Here is a 17,179-nt window from a genome sequence, read left to right as displayed (position 1 = left end):
TAAAGAAAAAAAAAAAAAAAAAAAAAAAAATTTTTTTTTTTTTTTTTTTTTTTTTTTTTTTTTTTTTTTTTTTGTAGAGGAGGCCCGCGAGTTAAATAATTACGAAAATGCAGATGCCCTCCTTACAGACTTCGGCAAACGTAAACCCTAAACCCTAAACCCTAAACCCTAAACCCTAATAAGCCTTAATGAACCCTAGTATACCCTAATAAACCCTGATAAACACTAATAAACCCTAAACCCTTGCTCGTAATGTTGTATAGAGAAGACCATAAGGATGCAACGACAGATGGTAAAAAACAGCGGCGCTAAACCCTAACCCCATAAAACCTTGGGGGAGGTACCCCCTCTAAACCCTAAACCCTAAACCCTAAACCCTAATTTTTTTTTGTGTTATGCTTGTTGTTTAGCCTTTTACTTTAGACCGGGCTCATTTGATGGCGCAATTTCTATTAGTGCAATTCAGTGGCTCTGTTCGGATATTAAGTCTGACGGTGGTGCTGCTGCTGCTGCTGCTGCAGCAGCAGCAGCAGCATACACAGATGCAGCAGCAGCAGAAGTAGATGAAGATTCACAGGAAGACGACAGCGGCAGCTCCGGGGAAGATATGGATGAGGACGGGGGCATGGAGGCACGAATGCAGCGGCTGCAGCAGAAGCAGCAGCAGCATCAGCAGCAAATGCTGCTGCAGCGGCAGCAACGGAAACCTGCACTCCCCTCTACTGCCTATAGAAGACAAACTTGTTTCTTTCAACATCTTGCGCGTTCTTTAAGACCAGGCGCAAGAGCTGTACGTAAACCCTAAACCCTAAACCCTAAACCCTAGACATAAGAACCGATCTCCTTAGAGAACTAGCAGCAAATAATTCAATTCATTAAGTGTTTCTTGTTTCTGCTTCCCATGCTTCTACCTATTGCTGATACTCCTGTTGCTGCTTGTGCTGCTATTCCTGCTGCTGCTATTCCTGCTGCTGCTGCTGCTGTTGCTGCTGTTGCTGCTGCTGCTGCTGCTGCAGGCATTACAATTTTATCCTGAGAGTGCTGAGCAATTAGAGAGTTTAACTTCTGCTGCTCTTCGAAGTGGATTTGAAGGAGGACTTGTTGTTGATTATCCAAACTCTACTAGAGCTAAAAAGTATGCTGCTGCTGCTGCTGCTGCTGCTGCTGCTGCTGCTGCTGCTGCTGATGGTGATGATGATGGTGATGGTGGTCTTAGGTTTGCTGCTAGGGGTGCTGCTGATAAAGGCGCTGCTGTTGTTAGGACAGATCCGGATGCTGCTTCTGCTGCTGTTAGGGCTGTGCTTGCAACTGCTTGTTTGCTGCTGCGCTGCCGCATTTGCTCCTGATGGCCTTCTTTTTCTTGCTGCTGCTGTTGCTGCTGCTGCTGTTTGGGTCTGTGTTCAGGTACTTTCTGTGTCTGTGGCTGCCAGGAGGCAACATCAGGAAGACGCAGCAGCTGCCGAAGGCTCTTGGAACATCTGGGATTGTTAATGCAGGAAGAGAGTGAGGTCTAGGGTTTAGGGTTTAGGGTTTAGGGTTTAGAGTCAAGTGTCTAGAACTGAGGGTTTTACACTTAGGGTTTAGTTTCCCAATTTATTGGTTTGTTGGTGAATGAGTCATAGGGTTTAGGGTTTACCGTTTAGGTTTTAGGGTTTACGCTTTAGGGTGAAAGATTGAGGGTTTAGGGTTTAGGGTTTAGGGTTTGGCGCCGCAGACGTTTAATGGTTTCTGGGCGTCGCGCTAAGAAGCAAATTTCGAAGAAAGAATTTATTCAAAGAAAGAAGGAGCAACAATTGAAGAAGGTGCCAACCTATCTGCTGCTGCTGCTGCTCCCGCTGGTGCTGTTGCTGCTGTTGTTGTTGCTGCTGCTGCTGGCGTCAAATATTCTGTTGTTCTTGCTGCTGCTGATCGTTGTTATGCTGTTGCTGATTTTGGTGCTGCCTGGTGCTGTTTCATACCCCGTTCCTGCTGCTGCGGACGCAGCAGCAGCAGGCATCAGCCGCACAACCAGGAGCAGCAGCAGCAAATTCCTTATTATTTATTTTATTTGCATGCAGGGTAAGAAGGTCCGCCCTGATTCGAAGTACTCTGGAAGAAAGCGTAAAGATAAATTTTAATTTATTTGCTGCTGCAGTGGGGAGAGCGTGGACCTCCCTTGCATGCAATATATTGACAGCAACAATAAGCTGCTGCTGCTGCTGCTGCTGCTGCTGCTGCAGCTCTACCATAAGCACCAGCATTCTCTACAGAATCTGCAACAGCACTATCACTATCAGCAGCAGCAGCACTATCAGCAGCAGCAACTGCAGCACTATCATCGGCAGCAGAACTATCAGCACCAGCAGCAGCAGCACTATCAGCAGCAGCTTCTCCAGCTGCATCCCTATCACCGTCAACAGCAACAGCAGCACAGCAAGGTGGCAGCCAAGATATAATGTTGTCTTAGTTTAAAGGCCAACGAAATGCCTCTCTCGAGGCTGCATCGAACTTATTTTCTTTAATTAATTAATTAATTAATTTAATTAATTAATTAATTTATTTAATTAATTTATTTATTTTATTTAATATCTCCCTTAGGGAGCAAAGGCAGACAATACTATTCATAAATACACCACAAGCTGTAAGACATTTGTTACTTCTAGTCTTGCTGCTGCAGCAGCAGCACCTGCTGCCTGCTGCCGTGTACACCTCATCTCAATGTGCTGTCCCGCTGCTGCTTCACTACTGTTCCACTTCTTGCTGCTGCTGCTGCGGTGGCGGCGGCTGCTGTGGCTGCTCCTGCTGCTGTGGCAGCGGCTGCTGTTGCTGCTCCTGGTGCTGCTGTGGCAGCGGCTGTTGTGGATGCTCCTGCTGCTGTGGTGGCAGAGGCTGCTGTGGCTGCTCTTGCTGTGGCTGAGGCTGCTGTGGTTGCTGTTGCTGCTGCTCTGGCAACGGCTGCTGTGGCTGCTGCTGCCGTTGCTCTTCGGATAGCTGCTGCTCCTCCTCCTCTCCCTCTACGTCATCGTCCCCTTCTGAGGCTTCCCCTTCCTGCTGCTGTTCTTCGTGCTCTTGCTGCTCTTCGTGCTCTCCGGGCTGTTCAGGCTGTTCGGGCTGTTCGGGCTGTTCGCACGGTTCGGGCTGTTCGGGCTGGTCGTGCTCGTTCCCTTCGTGCTCGTCGTTCCCTTCGTGCTCGCCGTGCTCGTCGTGCCCTTCATGGTCTTCATACTCGTCGCGCCCTTCGTGCTTGTCCTGCTCGTCGTGCCCTTCATGCTCGTCGTACTCGTCGTGCCCTTCATGGTCTTCATACTCGTCGTGCCCTTCATACTCGTCGTGCCCGTCGTGCCCTCCATGCTCGTCGTGCCCGTCGTGCCCTCCATGCTCGTCGTGCCCGTCGTGCCCTCCATGCTCGTCGTGCCCGTCGTGCCCTCCATGCTCGTCGTGCCCTTCATGCTCTTCGTACTCATCGTGGTCTTCGTACTCTTCGTGCTCTTCGTACTCTCCTTGACCTCCCTGCCTTTTTTGCTCTTTCTGCTCTTTTTGCTCTTTTTGCTCTTTTTGCCCTTGCTGCTGCTGCTGCTTGGCTAGGAAGTGTGAGGAAGGCAGGTCTCTTAGAGCGCTAGTGCGGGCAGACCTGAATATATCCCATGCCTGTGCAACGGAGTACTGCAGCAGCTGCTGCAGCAGCACGTCATGCTGCTCCCTTATTGGCATCCATGATTGCTTCCTCTGCTGCTGCTGCTGCTGCTGCTGCGGAGACAGGTAAAGGCGCGTATCGAATGTGCTGTTATCCTCCGCGGATCTATCTACGGGAGGAGCATCTGCTGGTGCTGCCGCAGCAGCAGAGGTCGGCTCCCCTGACAGACCAGCAGGATCGGGGGGCCCGTCTGCTGCTTCTGGTTGTGGGGTCGCTGCAGCTGCAGCAGCAGCAGCAATGGCAGCAGCAGCAACAGCAGAACCGAGCAGCTGGCCAAACGGGAAGTCCGATCCTCCTGCTGAAACACTACGACGCAAGGGAGGCGTTGTAAGAGCGTTGTCGTCTTCGTAGTCCGCTGCTGCTGCTGCCTGTTCTGCTGCTGCTGCTGAAGCAGCACCAGCAGGTTCTGCTGCTACCGAGTCAGCTGCTGCTGCCGTTGCTGCTGCAGCTGACGATGATGAAGTGTCGCCTCCAGTCACTGCAGCAGACGAGTCAGCAGCACTGCCGTCGTTTGCTGCTGCTGCTGCTGCTTCTGCAACCTGCTCTAAGGAGATGCCACTAAGGACAACAAAGATCTTAGAGGCCTTCCTAAGGAACATTTCTCCTTATAAGGAAATAAAACAAGAAAGCAATACAAATATAAACACAAAAGTAACAATTATAAAGATTGTCAATTGATATACACCACAATATACAAGCAAAGTTAGACAAAGGCAGAGGTCACTTCCTTCCTTGACCAGTGGTCTTGCTGCAGTGGCAGGGAAAAGAAGCGAAAAAAGGCACTGTTCTTATCGTCAATCGAGTTAATTAATTATAAATAAAGTGTTGTAAACTAAAGAACACCGTTAGAGCAGCCAACGCCTTTTATAGACAGGAGGGAGGCAGCAGCAGCCGCTTCTGCTGGTGGTGCCGCTGCTGCCAAAGGTCACCTTGCTCTCCTCACGCGGTGCGCCTAAATAAAACGGCAACGCGCACATTTAATTAAATTGGTTAATTTTAATTAGTTGAATATAATTAATTTAGTTAAATCCATTTAGATATTGACTATTCATATATTTTGCCGCAGTAGACCCGTAGAAGCTCCGCAGCAACAGCAACAGCAGCCGAGAAGACAGCAGCACTTATTCCTCTATCAGACACATATCCTTGAAACAGTTTGCTTGCTTTTCTCTAGACACTAAAATAATTCCTTTTAGCAACGTAGAAAGAAAAGAAAAAGAAAGAAGGAAAAGAAATGAAAAAGGAAAAGAAATGACAGCACAATTTTGCGTTTGCTGCAGGAAGTTTTGCTGCGCGTGCAAATCAGTGCAGCGTGCAGCAGCTCCACATACAGTCCGCCAAGCTGGCCGCAGCAGCAGCAAATCTGCTGCTGCTGCTGCTGTGGCTGCCCCACAGCTTCTCTCTCAGCTGTTACCACGCAGCTACGCCATACCTACTAGAGCTCCCGCAAGGCTGCAGTGCAGTGGTGCTGCTACTGCTGCAGTTGTTGCAGTTGTATCACAGCACCTACTGCTACAGTTGATGCTGCAACAGCTGCTTCTGCAGCTGTAGCACGGCGACTGCTGCTGCAGTTGATGCTACTGCCACTGCTGCTGATAGAGCTGCGGCTGCAGCTGCAGTTGGTGCTGCTTACACGCACGCAGCAGCAACTGCAGCAGTAGTTGTTGTGCAACAGCAGCAGCAGCAGCAAGTGAGCTGCTTAGAAATCTAAGCTAGCTTCCCACCATGGGTGACGCAGAACTTGATCAAGCAGCAACCTTTTATCTGGATCTTCTTCTATACATCCCTGCAAACACAAGCACAACACAAGCAAATGCAAAGGTAGAGGGAATTAAAATAGCATAGGGATGCTTCTGATGGTGCTGGTGCTGCTGCTGCAGCTCGTGCTGCTGCCGCTGCTGCTGCTGGCCATTCTGTGTGTGCTGCATCCAAAGTAGCTGCGCTATCTATTTATTGCCTGCTACCGCTGGTGCAACAGCGACAGCAGCACAGCAGCAGCGGCATTTTTTCCTTCCAGCCTGCTTTGCTGCACTGCCTGTGCCGCGGGAGTTGGTGATCCTCCTCGTTTTTCGGCGGCAGCGGCAGCAGCAGCAGCAGCAGCAGGATGTTAGTAGGGTGTACAACAGACCCGAATAAGATCTAAAAGAAGGGGAGGCCAATTGCTGCACTCCGAGAAGACAGAGAAATTATAACCACCAGATACTAAACTTGCATATCTGCAGCACACACTCAAACTTTGCTGCTGCTGCTGCTCATGCTGCTGCTGCTCATGCTGCTGCTCGTTGTGGTGCTGCGTGCGTGCTGCTGCTGCTAGCAGGAAGAGTCTCTCTGTTTAAATGTTATATATCTATATATTGCACACTATACGTCATAGGAATGTGTATAATAAGGAAATACATATATAAATAGGTACAGACAAATATAAATACATTCATATATGCATATACAAGGAGATAAACAAGTATATAAATATGTATATTTATAGATAAAAATACATAAGTGAGTATAAAAACGAATCAGAACTAAAGAAATAAAGAAAAGAGTAATAAAAAGAAGAAGAAATAGGAAGAAAAGTACAAATAAAAAGGAAAAACTTACTGTATATCTTGTGAGGCATCAGATACACCCCACACTGCTCCATCTGCCCATGTATAAAAGAGCAGCACCCCTAGCATAAATATATCTGCCTTCCTTACATCGAAAAATACAAGAGATAAATCAACCCCCCCTTTCCCTCTTCTTCCTACTGCTCCTGCTGCTGACGGTGCAGATCCTGCTGCTGCTGTTGCAGGGGCTGCTACTCGCAGCTGCAGAGGAGGAGGCGGTCGACCCGTCAGCAGCAGAGGCTCGCAAATCTGCGCAAAGGGAAGAGTTATTCCTGCATACAACAGCAGCAGCAAATCATAAAAGCTTTTGTGTGTGGTTCTGCAGCAAGAACAGCAGCAACAGCAGCAGCAGCAAGAACAAAGGCACGAGCAACAGAAGTAACAGAGATTTAGCAGTCTTTTCTCTTCGTGTTGCTGCTGTGGTTTGCTGCTGGCGCACGCTACATCCATCTCTACTTATGCAGCAGCAGCTGCTCCTGCGACTGTTGTTGCTGCTACTGCTAATGGATAAGAGTAAGCAGAAAGAAACTGACCTAGGGCACGAACTGCATGCAGGGCCTTCCATGCTTCTGGTGGCATATAAGGCCCCTTTGCTATAGTTGGCTCGCAGCTAATAAAAGGCGGTAAGTCTTCTGTTGCTGCTGCTGTTGCTGTTGCTGCTGCTTCTGATTGGGGGTCAGGTTTCCTGCTGCTGTTTTCTTTGCTGCGCTGCGGCAGCAAAGAAGAAGGAAGACGAAGATTAGACCAATTAAAAAGAGGCGTGGCCTTAGCAAAGTCGCATGCCCGTAGCTGCAGAGGAAACCCTTCTGCTGCTCCCCTGCTGCTGCTGCTGCTACTACTGCTACTACTAGCGCAGCCGAGCAGCAACGAATGAACAAGAATGTTCTCAGGGGTAAAATCAAGATGGGCAAGACCAGCAGCATGCAGAGAATGCAGCAGCAAGACAAGAGAAAGCTGCAGCTTCCTCTTAAAGGTAGGGGACATCTGCACATACACCGCAGCATTAATCAGGTGTAAATACACCTAGGGCTGCAGCAGGTCAACAGATAAGAGATAAACGGAAAGACGAACAGGCAATAAAGGAGATAAAAGGGACAAAAGGAGACAAAAGAGGAGACAAAAGGGCGGCAACAGGAGACGCAACAGGAGGCAGAAGAGGAGGCAAAAAGGCAAAAGAGGCAACAAAAGAGAAGACAAAAAGAGATAACAAAGGGGACAAAAAGACGCAAAAAGGGAGAGAAAACAGAATATAAAAGGGGACAAAGAAGGGAATAAAAGGAGACAAAAACCCATATAAAAGAAGGAAAAAAAGAGACAAAAAGTAGACAAAGAGGAGACAAAAAGGAGACAAAAAGGAGACAAAAAGGAGACAAAAACGTGCCGGTTTGTGTTCTTCGACAAAGTCGAGTAAATCCGATTGACCGAAAAGTTGAAAGACAAGAATAATGCGCTCAGTACGCTGCCTTTTGCTGCTGCTGCTGCTGCCGCCGCCGCTGCTGCTGCTGCTGCTGCTGCTGCAACTGGTGTTGGTTGTGGTGGTGGCGGCGGTACCGTGCTGCTGGGGCTGTTGCTGCTGTGCTTCCGTTTTGCTGCTGCTAAGAGGACTCCTACAAGCCTCCTGCTGCCCCCGCTGCTGCTCCCGTTGGTGCTCGGGCTGCTTCTGCTGCTGATGATGTGCTTCTACGCTGTCTTCTGCTGCGCTGCTGTCAGTCAGCACTGCTAGCAGAGGAGCGACGCATTGGGGATGGTACTCTGCAGCAACAAACAGCAGCAAATCTTTTATTTATTTATTTATATAATTATATATTAAACACATGTATATTTATATATTAATACATAGTTTATTTATTTATCTGTTTATTCATTTATTTATTTGCCTACTTATCTACAAAGACAGGAAGAATCAGGGGTCTTTAATGGATTTTCCCTCTCTTAAAATAACGGGAAAACTGCCAATCTTAGGGTTTAGGGTTTAGCGTTGGTGGCGTAGGGTTAAGGGTTAGGGTTTACGTGTAAGGAATGCTGCAGCAGCAGCTTCTCCTACATAATTTTCTCCATCACAAAGAAACAATCCATGAAATCTTTGCTGCTGCCTCCATTGCTGCTGCCACACCTTAGCGGGGACTTGTTTAACAAACACTTTTCGTCCTGACTTTAGGCGCCCTCTATACATCCGCTGTACGTACACCCCAGCATACAATACATGCACGCAGGCAGACACAGGCAGGCATACACACTCGGCGGACGACGTCGCAGAAGAGGGGATTCTAGGGTTTAGGGTTTAGGATTAGAGTTAAGGTTTAAGTTTAGTGTTTAAGAATAGGGTTTGGGGTTTAGGGTTTAGGGTTTACCTGTTGTCGTTGGCTGTTTTGCGCCGCGCCTACAGTGGGTACAAGAGACAACTTCCAGTGTCTGTACAGCTCGCCATCAATGGAGAAGTTATCTGCTGGTTGCTGCAGCTGCAGCAGCAAGTTGCTGCATGTCTTCCATGTAAAGGGGACGCGAGGTGGTAGCAGTGAGGAGGGGATCCCCAGTGTGCTGCTGTTGCTGCTGCTGCTGCTGCTACTGCTGCTACATGTGCTCCTGTTGCTGCTACAGTTGCTGCTGCTGCTGTTGGCGGTAGTGTTGCTGCTCCTGCTTATACTGCAGCTATTGTTGCTGCTACTGACACTGTTGCTGCTGTTGTTGCTGTTACTGTTGCTGGAGCCGGTGCTGTAGCTATTATCGTAATGGTTGCTGTTGCTGTTACTGTTGCTACTGTTGCTATTACCGTTGCTGTTGCTGTAGCTATTTTCGTCGTTGTTGCTGCTGTTGTTGGGGGCGTTGCTGCTACTGTTGCTGTTGCTGTTGCTGGAGCTAGAGTTGGAGCTGTTTCTCCAGCCGTTGCCGTTGCTGTTGTTGCTGCTGCTGTTCCTGCTGTTGCTGTTGCTGCTGTTGCTTTTGCTGCTGCTGCTGCGAGCTGTTGCTGCTGCTGCTGCTTCCGAGATGAGTGTTGATGCTGCAGACTGTTGGTGGGTTTGTGTTGTCCTACGAGGGGTTATATCAAATGAGAAGACACTTCTGGTGCTGCCTTCTTCTGGATCAGCTTCTTCAGCTGCTGTTGCTGTTGCTGCTGCTGCTGCTGCATCTCCTGACCTGTGTGCTGCTACATCACTATTTGCAACTGCTGCTGCAGCTGCTGCGGCAATTTCTCTTCTATGCTCCGGCTGCTCTACAGAATGTCTGGGAGGCTCTACGAGCGCAGAGGCAGGAGCTGATAGAGGCAAGCTAACCCAAGCAGACAGCTCAAGCGTATGCTGCTCCTGTTGCTGTTGCTGCTGTTTCTCCTTCTGTTGGATCTGCTGGTTCTGATGGTTCTGATGCTGCTTGTGCTGCTGCTTGTGCTGCTGCTGGTGCTGCTGCGGTTGCTCTTGCTGGCTACAGACACGGTAAGAAAAGCCTTCCCTAGGCGCCGCACCGTAAAGAGCGTCCCCAGTAAACTGAGCGGATTTGCTGCTGCTGCTGCTGTTGCTGCTGCTGCCAATGCTGCTGCCGCTGCTGCTGGCAGCTGCTGCTCTGGATTCAGCAGCAGCTCCATCGCCAGCAGCAGCGGCAGCGCCGTTTTTTGGCTGCGTTGGAGCGACAAATGCTGCAGTAGTAGCAGCAGCAGCAGTATGCGCAGAAGCACCACCAGCTGGGGCAGCACCGGCAGCAGCGTAGCGGCTGCCTGGCTGTCGTGACGTCGTATACACTTCACCAGTAGCAGGCTGCAAGGCAGCAGCAGCAAACATTGATATTTGTCTCTGTCTCTCTGCCTCCCTTTTTTTTGCTGCTTCTGCTGCTCGCTTTGCTGCCTCTCTCTGCCTGTGCTGCTGCACCAGCTGCTGCAGCACTTGCCGTTGCTGCTCGCGCGCCCGTTGCGGTTGCACCTGCTGCTGCTGTTGCTCCAGCTGCTGTCGATACTGCTGCAGCTGTTGCTGCTTCTCCTCAAGGAAGGCATCCACCTGAGCCCACGGTGTATCGCCTCTTCTAGAGAGCACCCTCCTCGTGAAGGACCCGGGCTCTGCCTGAAGCTGCTGATGCTGCTGCTGTTGCTGTTGCTGTAGCTGCTGCTGCTGGGCCTCTTGAGCCTTGGTAGCAGCAGCAGGGACAGCAGTGGTTGTTGCATTACCAAGGTGCGAATTACAAACCATGGGTCGAACCGGTCTTCGGCTAAGCGCTGCTGCTGTTTCTGCTGGTGCTGCTGTTGCTGTAGATAGGGAAGAACACCCACTGGCTTGCTGCTGTCTACCACACCCCCGGGAAGGGCGGGGCTCGCTATTGTTGTGCTGCTGCTGCTGCTGTTGCAGAAAAGAGTTTTGTTGGTGCTGCGCTGGTTGCGAAGCAGCACTGCCCCGCTCTACCATATCTGCTGCAGAACTCGCAGCAGCAGCAGCAACAGCAGCAACAGCACAGGGGTCTACTGCATCACTGCGGGCTGCTGCTGCTTTCCCCCTAATGCTGTTGCTGCTGCTTCTCTGCTTCCAAAAGCTGACGGGCGAAGAATGCCTCGGAGTTGCTACGCCGCTGTTGCTGTGCCCTATCACGTGCTGCTGCTGCTGCTGAGAAGCAAGGACCGTCGAAGGCGGGTTGATACTAGCGGCTCTCTTCTTAGCAGCAATCAAGGCGGCTCGTGCTGCTGCCGCAGCTCGCGCTGCTCTGAACCGTGCTGCGTTTGCTGCAGGCGACTGCCCAGCAGCTTCTGCAGCAGCTGCAGCACGCTGCGCTGCATCTTCTGCTGCTGCTGCTGCGCGTTCGGCTTGCCTAAGGGCGGAAGAAGCAGCAACCGATCCGTCGTCAAGACAGTCTCTCCCGACGCCTGCTGTTGCTCCTGCAATTGGCGTTGCAGAAGCAGCTGCTGCTGCCTCTGCTTCTGCTGCAGCTGGTGCTGCTGTACCTTTCAGCTGCGGATCGAGTATAACAGGGACACGCTGGTAGGTCTGTACAGGGGACAAGGAGCCTGCAGACGCAGACGGCTGCAGTCGGCGCCACTGCTGCTGTTGCTCCTGCTTTGGCCGTTGCTGCTGCTGTTGCTGCTGCGGCTGCTCTTCCGGCTGCTGTTGCTCTTCCTGCTGCTGGTTAGGGGAACATGGTGTGGAGGAGGTACTCTCAAAGTGGCTCAACCCAGCTTGCGCCCCGCCAAGGCCTAAAGCGCAAAACATCAACAGCAGCAGCAGCAGGAGCAAAGGCAGCAGCAGCATGAGAAGAAGCAGCATTAGCAGCAACAAAATGGAGATAGAGCAGTATGGAGGATAAGTGCCATATGTTGCTGTCGTCGCCGCAGTAACCGCCCCCGGGCTATGTAACTACCCCACCACAAGCGGCAGGAACAGCAAGAGCAGCAGCGGCAGCACAGCTGCTCATGCTGCTGGTGCTGCATTCTAGTTAACTTACGTGGTGTGTCTGCGTTCAGCGGAGAGACCCTCGGGGTTCTATTGAAGGTATCTGGAGACAAGGGGCAGCGGCTGCAGCAGTCCTGTGAGTTGTCAGGCTGTACATATCCCTGTTCCTGCTGCTGCTGCTGTGACTGTTGCGTTTGCTGCTGGGGTCTGGTGCTGTTCCAGCACTGCAGTGGGTTGAACGGCGTAGAGAAGCTGCTGCTGCTGCTGCTGCGTAACAGCGCAGCAGGGGCAGAGTTAGGAGAAATTGCTGAATAGCGGCTAAGAGATGATGAGTCTGCCTGAGTGGGCCAGGCGCTAAAGGCATATCGGTGGTGCTGTTGATGCTGCTGCTGTCCCCGTTGCTGACTCTGCCTCATGTTAAATGGCGATATTGCGTCAATGGGGGAATACGCTGCATGCATCGGGGCCCCAGCCCTGAAGGGGCTGCTGGCTGGTGAGTATAAGCGTGCATGCAGTGGCAAGAAAGCAGCAGCAGGTGGAGAGCGAGGGTGCTGGTCTGCTGTTGCTACTGCTTCTGCTGCAGCAGCTGCTGCAGCATCAGCTACTGCTGCAGCCGCTGCTGCAGCAGAAGCAGTAGCGGTAGGTGATATTGCTGCTCCTCCTGCTGTTCTCGGCAGCAAGCCGGGAGAGCAACTGCCAATTCCCACAGAACCAGCAGGCGTTAGGACGGGAGACGTCGAGCAGTTGCTTAGAGTGTGCACCGGCCGCTGCTGCTGCTGCCGCTGCTGCTGCTGTTGCTGCTGTTGCTGTTGCTGAGTGGCACCGAACCCTATAAGACTGGCTGCATTGCGTGGTGTGGGGCCCGACTCTATCCATCGGTAGGATGACGTAGGTGTAGGCAATTTGTTTTGCTTTTGCTGTTCGTCAATCTTCTGCTGCTGTTGTACTGCTGCATCGTTGCGAAGTGGGGCAGCATGCCCCACCAAGGGAGTGCCTCTTTTCTGCTGCTCCTCCTCCAGCTGTCTCTCCAGTTGAAGACGCTGCCGCCTCAGGTTGCGTTGCTCCTGCAGCAGCTGCTGCTCTCGAAGGTGCAAAGGAGACGGCTGCTGCAGCGGCAACTGTGCCAGTTGCTGCTGCTGCTGCTGCTGCTGCTGCTGCAATGTCTGCTGCTCCTGAGGAAAAAGCCTCCTGTTCGGAGTGCTAGGACTCAGGCTGTCCGCTCTTCTGAGAAGAGCCGAGCTCAAACTGTGCTGCCGCCCAAACGGCGATTGCTGCTCCTGCTGCAGCTGCTCCTGCTGCAGCTGCTCCTGCTGCAGCTGCTCCTGCTGCAGTACAGGAGATAGTAGCCGCGGGCTTGGGGGGAGATGCACCGTCCCGCTTGTGTTGTAACGCACCGGGCGCGTTTGCTGCTGCTGCTGCTGCTGTTGCTTCCGCATCCGCTGCTGCTGCATGCGAGCTGAAGGCCCAAGATCCACAGGCAGTGAGTTGCTGTGGACCAAAGAAGAGACTGCAGCAGGAGCGCTGGTTGCTGCTGCAGCAAGTGTTGCTCCCTCTGCTGCAGCAGCAAGCGCTGCTCTCTCTGCTGCTAGCTGAGCTGTTGAGGCCCCGGTCTTAGCCGCCATTGCTGCTGCTGCTGCTGCTGCCGCTACCCCTTGAGGTACTAGCTGCTGCTGCTGCAGCTCCTGCAGCCGTGCACATGCTGCTGTGGCATTTTTAGCAGCAGCGGTTGCCCTTGCAGCAGCTACTGCTGCTCGGTCTGCAGCAGCTTTTGAAGGAGAGAAGCCAAGGGGTAATTCAACGCTCTGCTGCTGCTGGAGTACCTGCTGCTGCAGCATCTGCTGCTGCAGAGCCTTGTCGTGCAGTGTCTGCGGCTGTCCGGCAGTTGAAGCGGGGGCTTCAGCTGCAAAAGTAATGAGGCCTCCGGAGTCAAAAGAAAGCAATGGCTCAGCTGTCTCTATCGTCTGCTGCTGCTGCTGCTGCTGCAGTTGCTGGTGTTGCAGCTGCTGCCGCTGCTGCAGTGGCAGCAGAGCTGGTGCGCCTTGTGGTGTTGGGGCATTTCGAGAGCCCGGAGGCGGCGAACTGCGGTGCACTGGAGATGTAGCAAGGAACGCATCCTGCGGCTGGTGCTGCAGCTGTGTCTGACGCTGCTGCAACTGCTGCTGTTGCAGAGTGGAGTGTATCGGCGAAGGGAGGGAAGCAGGCAGCGGTTGCGGCACCAATGGGCTCATGGATTGTTGCAGCGACTGATGTGGCATCTGTGACAGAAGCTCCTCCTGTTGCTGCGGCGGCAAAGGAGGCAGCAGAAGTTGCTGCGGTTGCTGTTGCTCCTGCAAAAGAGGCGACGCATGCTGCTGCGGAGGAGACTGCAGGGGCTGCTGCAGCTGCTGCAGCGCACTTGTGGTTGTCTGCAGGTGTGTCAGAGAGGCAGTTGATAGAGGGGATTGGGTACTCACTACAGAAGAAGATATCAGGTTATTTTCCTGCTGCTGCTGCTGCTCTTGCTGATGCTGCTGCTCTTGGTGTTGCTGCAGCAGTGCTTCTTGGGCAACAAAGCTATTCAGCAATGACCCCTGCAGCACTGGCTGAACCGTCGGCAGGCGGAGGCTCTCAGGGATTGCCGCAGATGAACTTGGTAGCTGCATCCGCTGCTGCTGCAACAGCCCCTGCTGCAACAGCTCCTGATGCTGCAGCAGGGGTTTTGGAGATAGAGCAGCAGGGTCCAGTGGCGGCAGCTGCAAAAGAGCAGCAGGAGAGGCGGATCCCGCAGAAGAAGCAGAGTAGACATGCGCAGGTGTGCTGCTGCAGCGGGAAGCTGTGGGACTCTTCAGTGCTGATGCTGCTGCTAGGCTGTCCGCTCTGGCAGCAACTTCAGCAGCACTGCGGGCCCGTGCTGCTGCTGCTGCTGCCCTCATCGCTCCATCAGCAGCAGCAGCAGCGTGACGACGCATTGCAGACAGGGCAGGGGAGACTGGGTAGCTGTTACGCCGCATATGCAACTGTTGAGGGACAACATCAGCGGCACGTGCAGCAGCAACACTAGCAGCTGCAACCGAATCCGCCCCAGGTGGGCTCCATGTACCCGCAACGGCACCTGAAGGGAGCACAGTTGTGCTGCTGCTGCCACGGCTCAGTAGCTTTGTCAGACTTTCGTTGCTGCGGCTGAATGGATGTGCCTCTACTTCTGCTGCTGCTGCTGCTGCAGCACGGGGAGAGGGGTCAGAGAGAAAGCGCCGCCTGGGACGCTCCCACGGTTGAAGGCTAGTAGGTCTAAGAGGCGACGGTGCCAATGCAGCACAGGCATCAACAGCAGGTGCAACAGCAGGTGTAGCAGCAGCAGGAGCAAGAACAGGAGGCACATGGAAATGAGTTTCTGAGCCAAGGGTTGCTGCGGAGGTAGGAGCAGCAGCAGCAGCAGGACACAACTGCGGCCCCACTAATATTGAAGCTGCTGCAGGCAGTCCCCGTTGCTGCTGCTGCTGCACATGTTGCTGCTGCTGCTGCTGTTCTTGCAGGATTGTAGGCGACAGTGAGGCACCGAAGGCTGCGGTTGACTGCTGCGTTGTAGGAGTTGCCTCTAAGTACGCAGCAGGAGTGCTCTCCACTGCTGCACCAGTAGCTGCTGCTGCTGCTGCTGCCGCTGCTGCCGCTGCTGCTGCTGCTGCTGCTGCTGCCAGTGGAGACTGTGGCCGCAGCGGCTCGTGCGGCGTGGTGACGGGCTGCAACTGCTGAAGGGGTGGCGTGGCTATCGACGCTGAGGGGCCCCAGATAGCGGCTGGTGATGAAATTGGTGCTGCTCTTGCTGCTGTTGCTGCTGCTGTTCTTGCTGCTGCTGCTGGTAGTGCTGCCGGTGTTACATGTGCTACGTAGGAAGGAGGCCAAGACTGCCGACGCGGCCTTGCAGCAGCAGCAGCAGCTGCTGCTGCTGCTGCAGCTGCTGCTGCAGCTGCTTCCCCTGTTGGTGACACAATGTTGCTGCTTCTACGAGTCGGCTTATAGGCCCAGCAGTCGCTGCGCGTTTTCAGCGGCGGTAGCGCTTGTTGTTGTTGCTGCTGCTGTTGTTGCTGCTGCTGCAGCCAGGCGACAGGCGTTCTTTGGTGTATCTCTTGTTGTGAGGAGAAAAATGTCGTTGATGCAGTGGCTAGCGGCTGCTGCTGCTGCTGCTGCTTCTCTGCGTGAACTTCCTGCTGAGCCAGTGGTGGCAGTGAGGCAGGACTTGCACTAGGTACTTCCGAAGCAGCAGCAGCAGCTGCTGCAGCAGCAGCAGCTGCTGCTGCTGCAGCTGCTGCTGCTGAAGAAGCGCGTGGAGTCTGCGACAACACACTGCCTCCATATGGGGCCGAAAGGACAGCAGGGCTCGTGTGCATGCGGGCAGGTCTCTGCTGCTGCTGCTGCTGCAAATGTTGCTGCTCTCGTTGCAACTGAAATGGGTCGGCGATTGTATGCATGTGACGGAGAGGTAAAGGAGCGTACGGCACGAAGGTTGCATATGTGTGCTGCTCCTGTTGCTGCTGCTGTTGCCGTTGTTGCTGCTGCAGCTGTAACGCATGAATGCAAGCTGGGAGGGCTGCGGGGGAGACAGCCTGTGCTGCTGCTGCCGCTTGCTGGACAGATGCTGCATAGGCGGCGGGCAGGAAAATGCCTTGCTGTTGTTGCAGCTGCTGCTGTGGCTGCGTTTGCTGTTGCTGCTGTTGCTGCAGTGTATTGAGCACAACGCCCCCTCCAGAGGATGCTGCAACACGCCGCAGCGCAGCAGCAAGATCTGCTTCACCAGGAGCAAAAGTATGGATCAGGATATGCGTTTGCACGGCAGGTTGCTGCTGGTGCTGCTGCTGCTGCGTTGTGCCTACCTGCACCCAGGCTACGTGGTCACCTGTAGCAGGTGCTGCGGCAGCGGAACTGCTGCTGGGGAATTCAGCGGCCGTTTGCTGAGGCAGCTGCTGCGATGTTTCAGCTGCAACAGCTTGATGGGACAGCGTAAGCGCAGCGCTGCATGCAGCAGCAGCAGCAGCAGCAGCTGCTGCTGCTGCTGCTGGCGTCGTTGCAGCATTGCCAGGAGGCTGGGGCACCCCAGAAGCCGTCGGTCTCCCCGATTCTCCCTCCAGCTGCATCTCTATGGGAAGGGAACCGCCTGGGAGCGCGCTTCTTCGGCTGCGGCTGTTGGTGATGCAGCAGCAGCAGCAGCGACGGTTTTGGTGCTGCTGTTGCTGCTGCAGGGGGCTCTAAGGCGCAGCTCCATGGGCCTTGGGTGGAGGCGACAACTGCTTGGAAACTGCTGCTGCGTCTGCAGTTGCTGTTGCTGTTTCTGTTACTGCTGTTGCTGTTGATCTTGTTGTTGCTGCTGCTGTTGCGGCCGCTGTTGATGTTGTTGTTGCTGCTGCTGTTGCTGCTGCTTGCAGTGCCTTGAACGTGTATGTCAATTGGCTAACAGAAGAGAGTCATGGGGGGCCCCTTAGGGGCCTTGTAGTCTGTTGCCTTTGACCCCTTTTTAGAAGCATCTTATGGCGAACTATTGCAACAGCAGCAACAGAAACAGCAGCAAC

General features: G+C 53.3%; 2 protein-coding genes across 2 annotated transcripts; one reads left to right on the top strand and one right to left on the bottom strand.

The window, feature by feature from the left end:
• Nucleotides 1-252: 252 nt before the first annotated feature.
• Nucleotides 253-2,117, top strand: EMWEY_00012200 (hypothetical protein, conserved; the record flags this gene model as incomplete). The annotated part of the gene is made up of 6 exons (XM_013479087.1): nt 253-292; nt 411-790; nt 1,017-1,135; nt 1,405-1,503; nt 1,715-1,802; nt 2,058-2,117. The coding sequence occupies 6 exons, from the start codon at nt 253-255 to the stop codon at nt 2,115-2,117; spliced, it is 786 nt and encodes a 261-aa protein (XP_013334541.1).
• A 604-nt stretch (nt 2,118-2,721) lies between these two features.
• EMWEY_00012190 (FIK kinase (incomplete catalytic triad), putative) lies at nt 2,722-16,747 on the bottom strand (the record flags this gene model as incomplete). Its single annotated transcript, XM_013479086.1, has 9 exons — nt 2,722-4,277; nt 5,180-5,298; nt 5,398-5,459; nt 6,370-6,551; nt 6,813-7,263; nt 7,718-8,031; nt 8,290-8,455; nt 8,631-11,443; nt 11,692-16,747. The coding sequence occupies 9 exons, from the start codon at nt 16,745-16,747 to the stop codon at nt 2,722-2,724; spliced, it is 10,719 nt and encodes a 3,572-aa protein (XP_013334540.1).
• Between the last annotated feature and the right edge of the window lie 432 nt (nt 16,748-17,179).

Source organism: Eimeria maxima, genomic scaffold (genome assembly GCF_000499605.1).
Source record: "Eimeria maxima Weybridge genomic scaffold, Emw_scaff88, whole genome shotgun sequence".
Taxonomy (NCBI): domain Eukaryota; phylum Apicomplexa; class Conoidasida; order Eucoccidiorida; family Eimeriidae; genus Eimeria; species Eimeria maxima.
The sequence above is the reverse complement of the archived record's forward strand: the minus strand, read 5'-3'. Positions and strand labels throughout refer to the sequence as shown.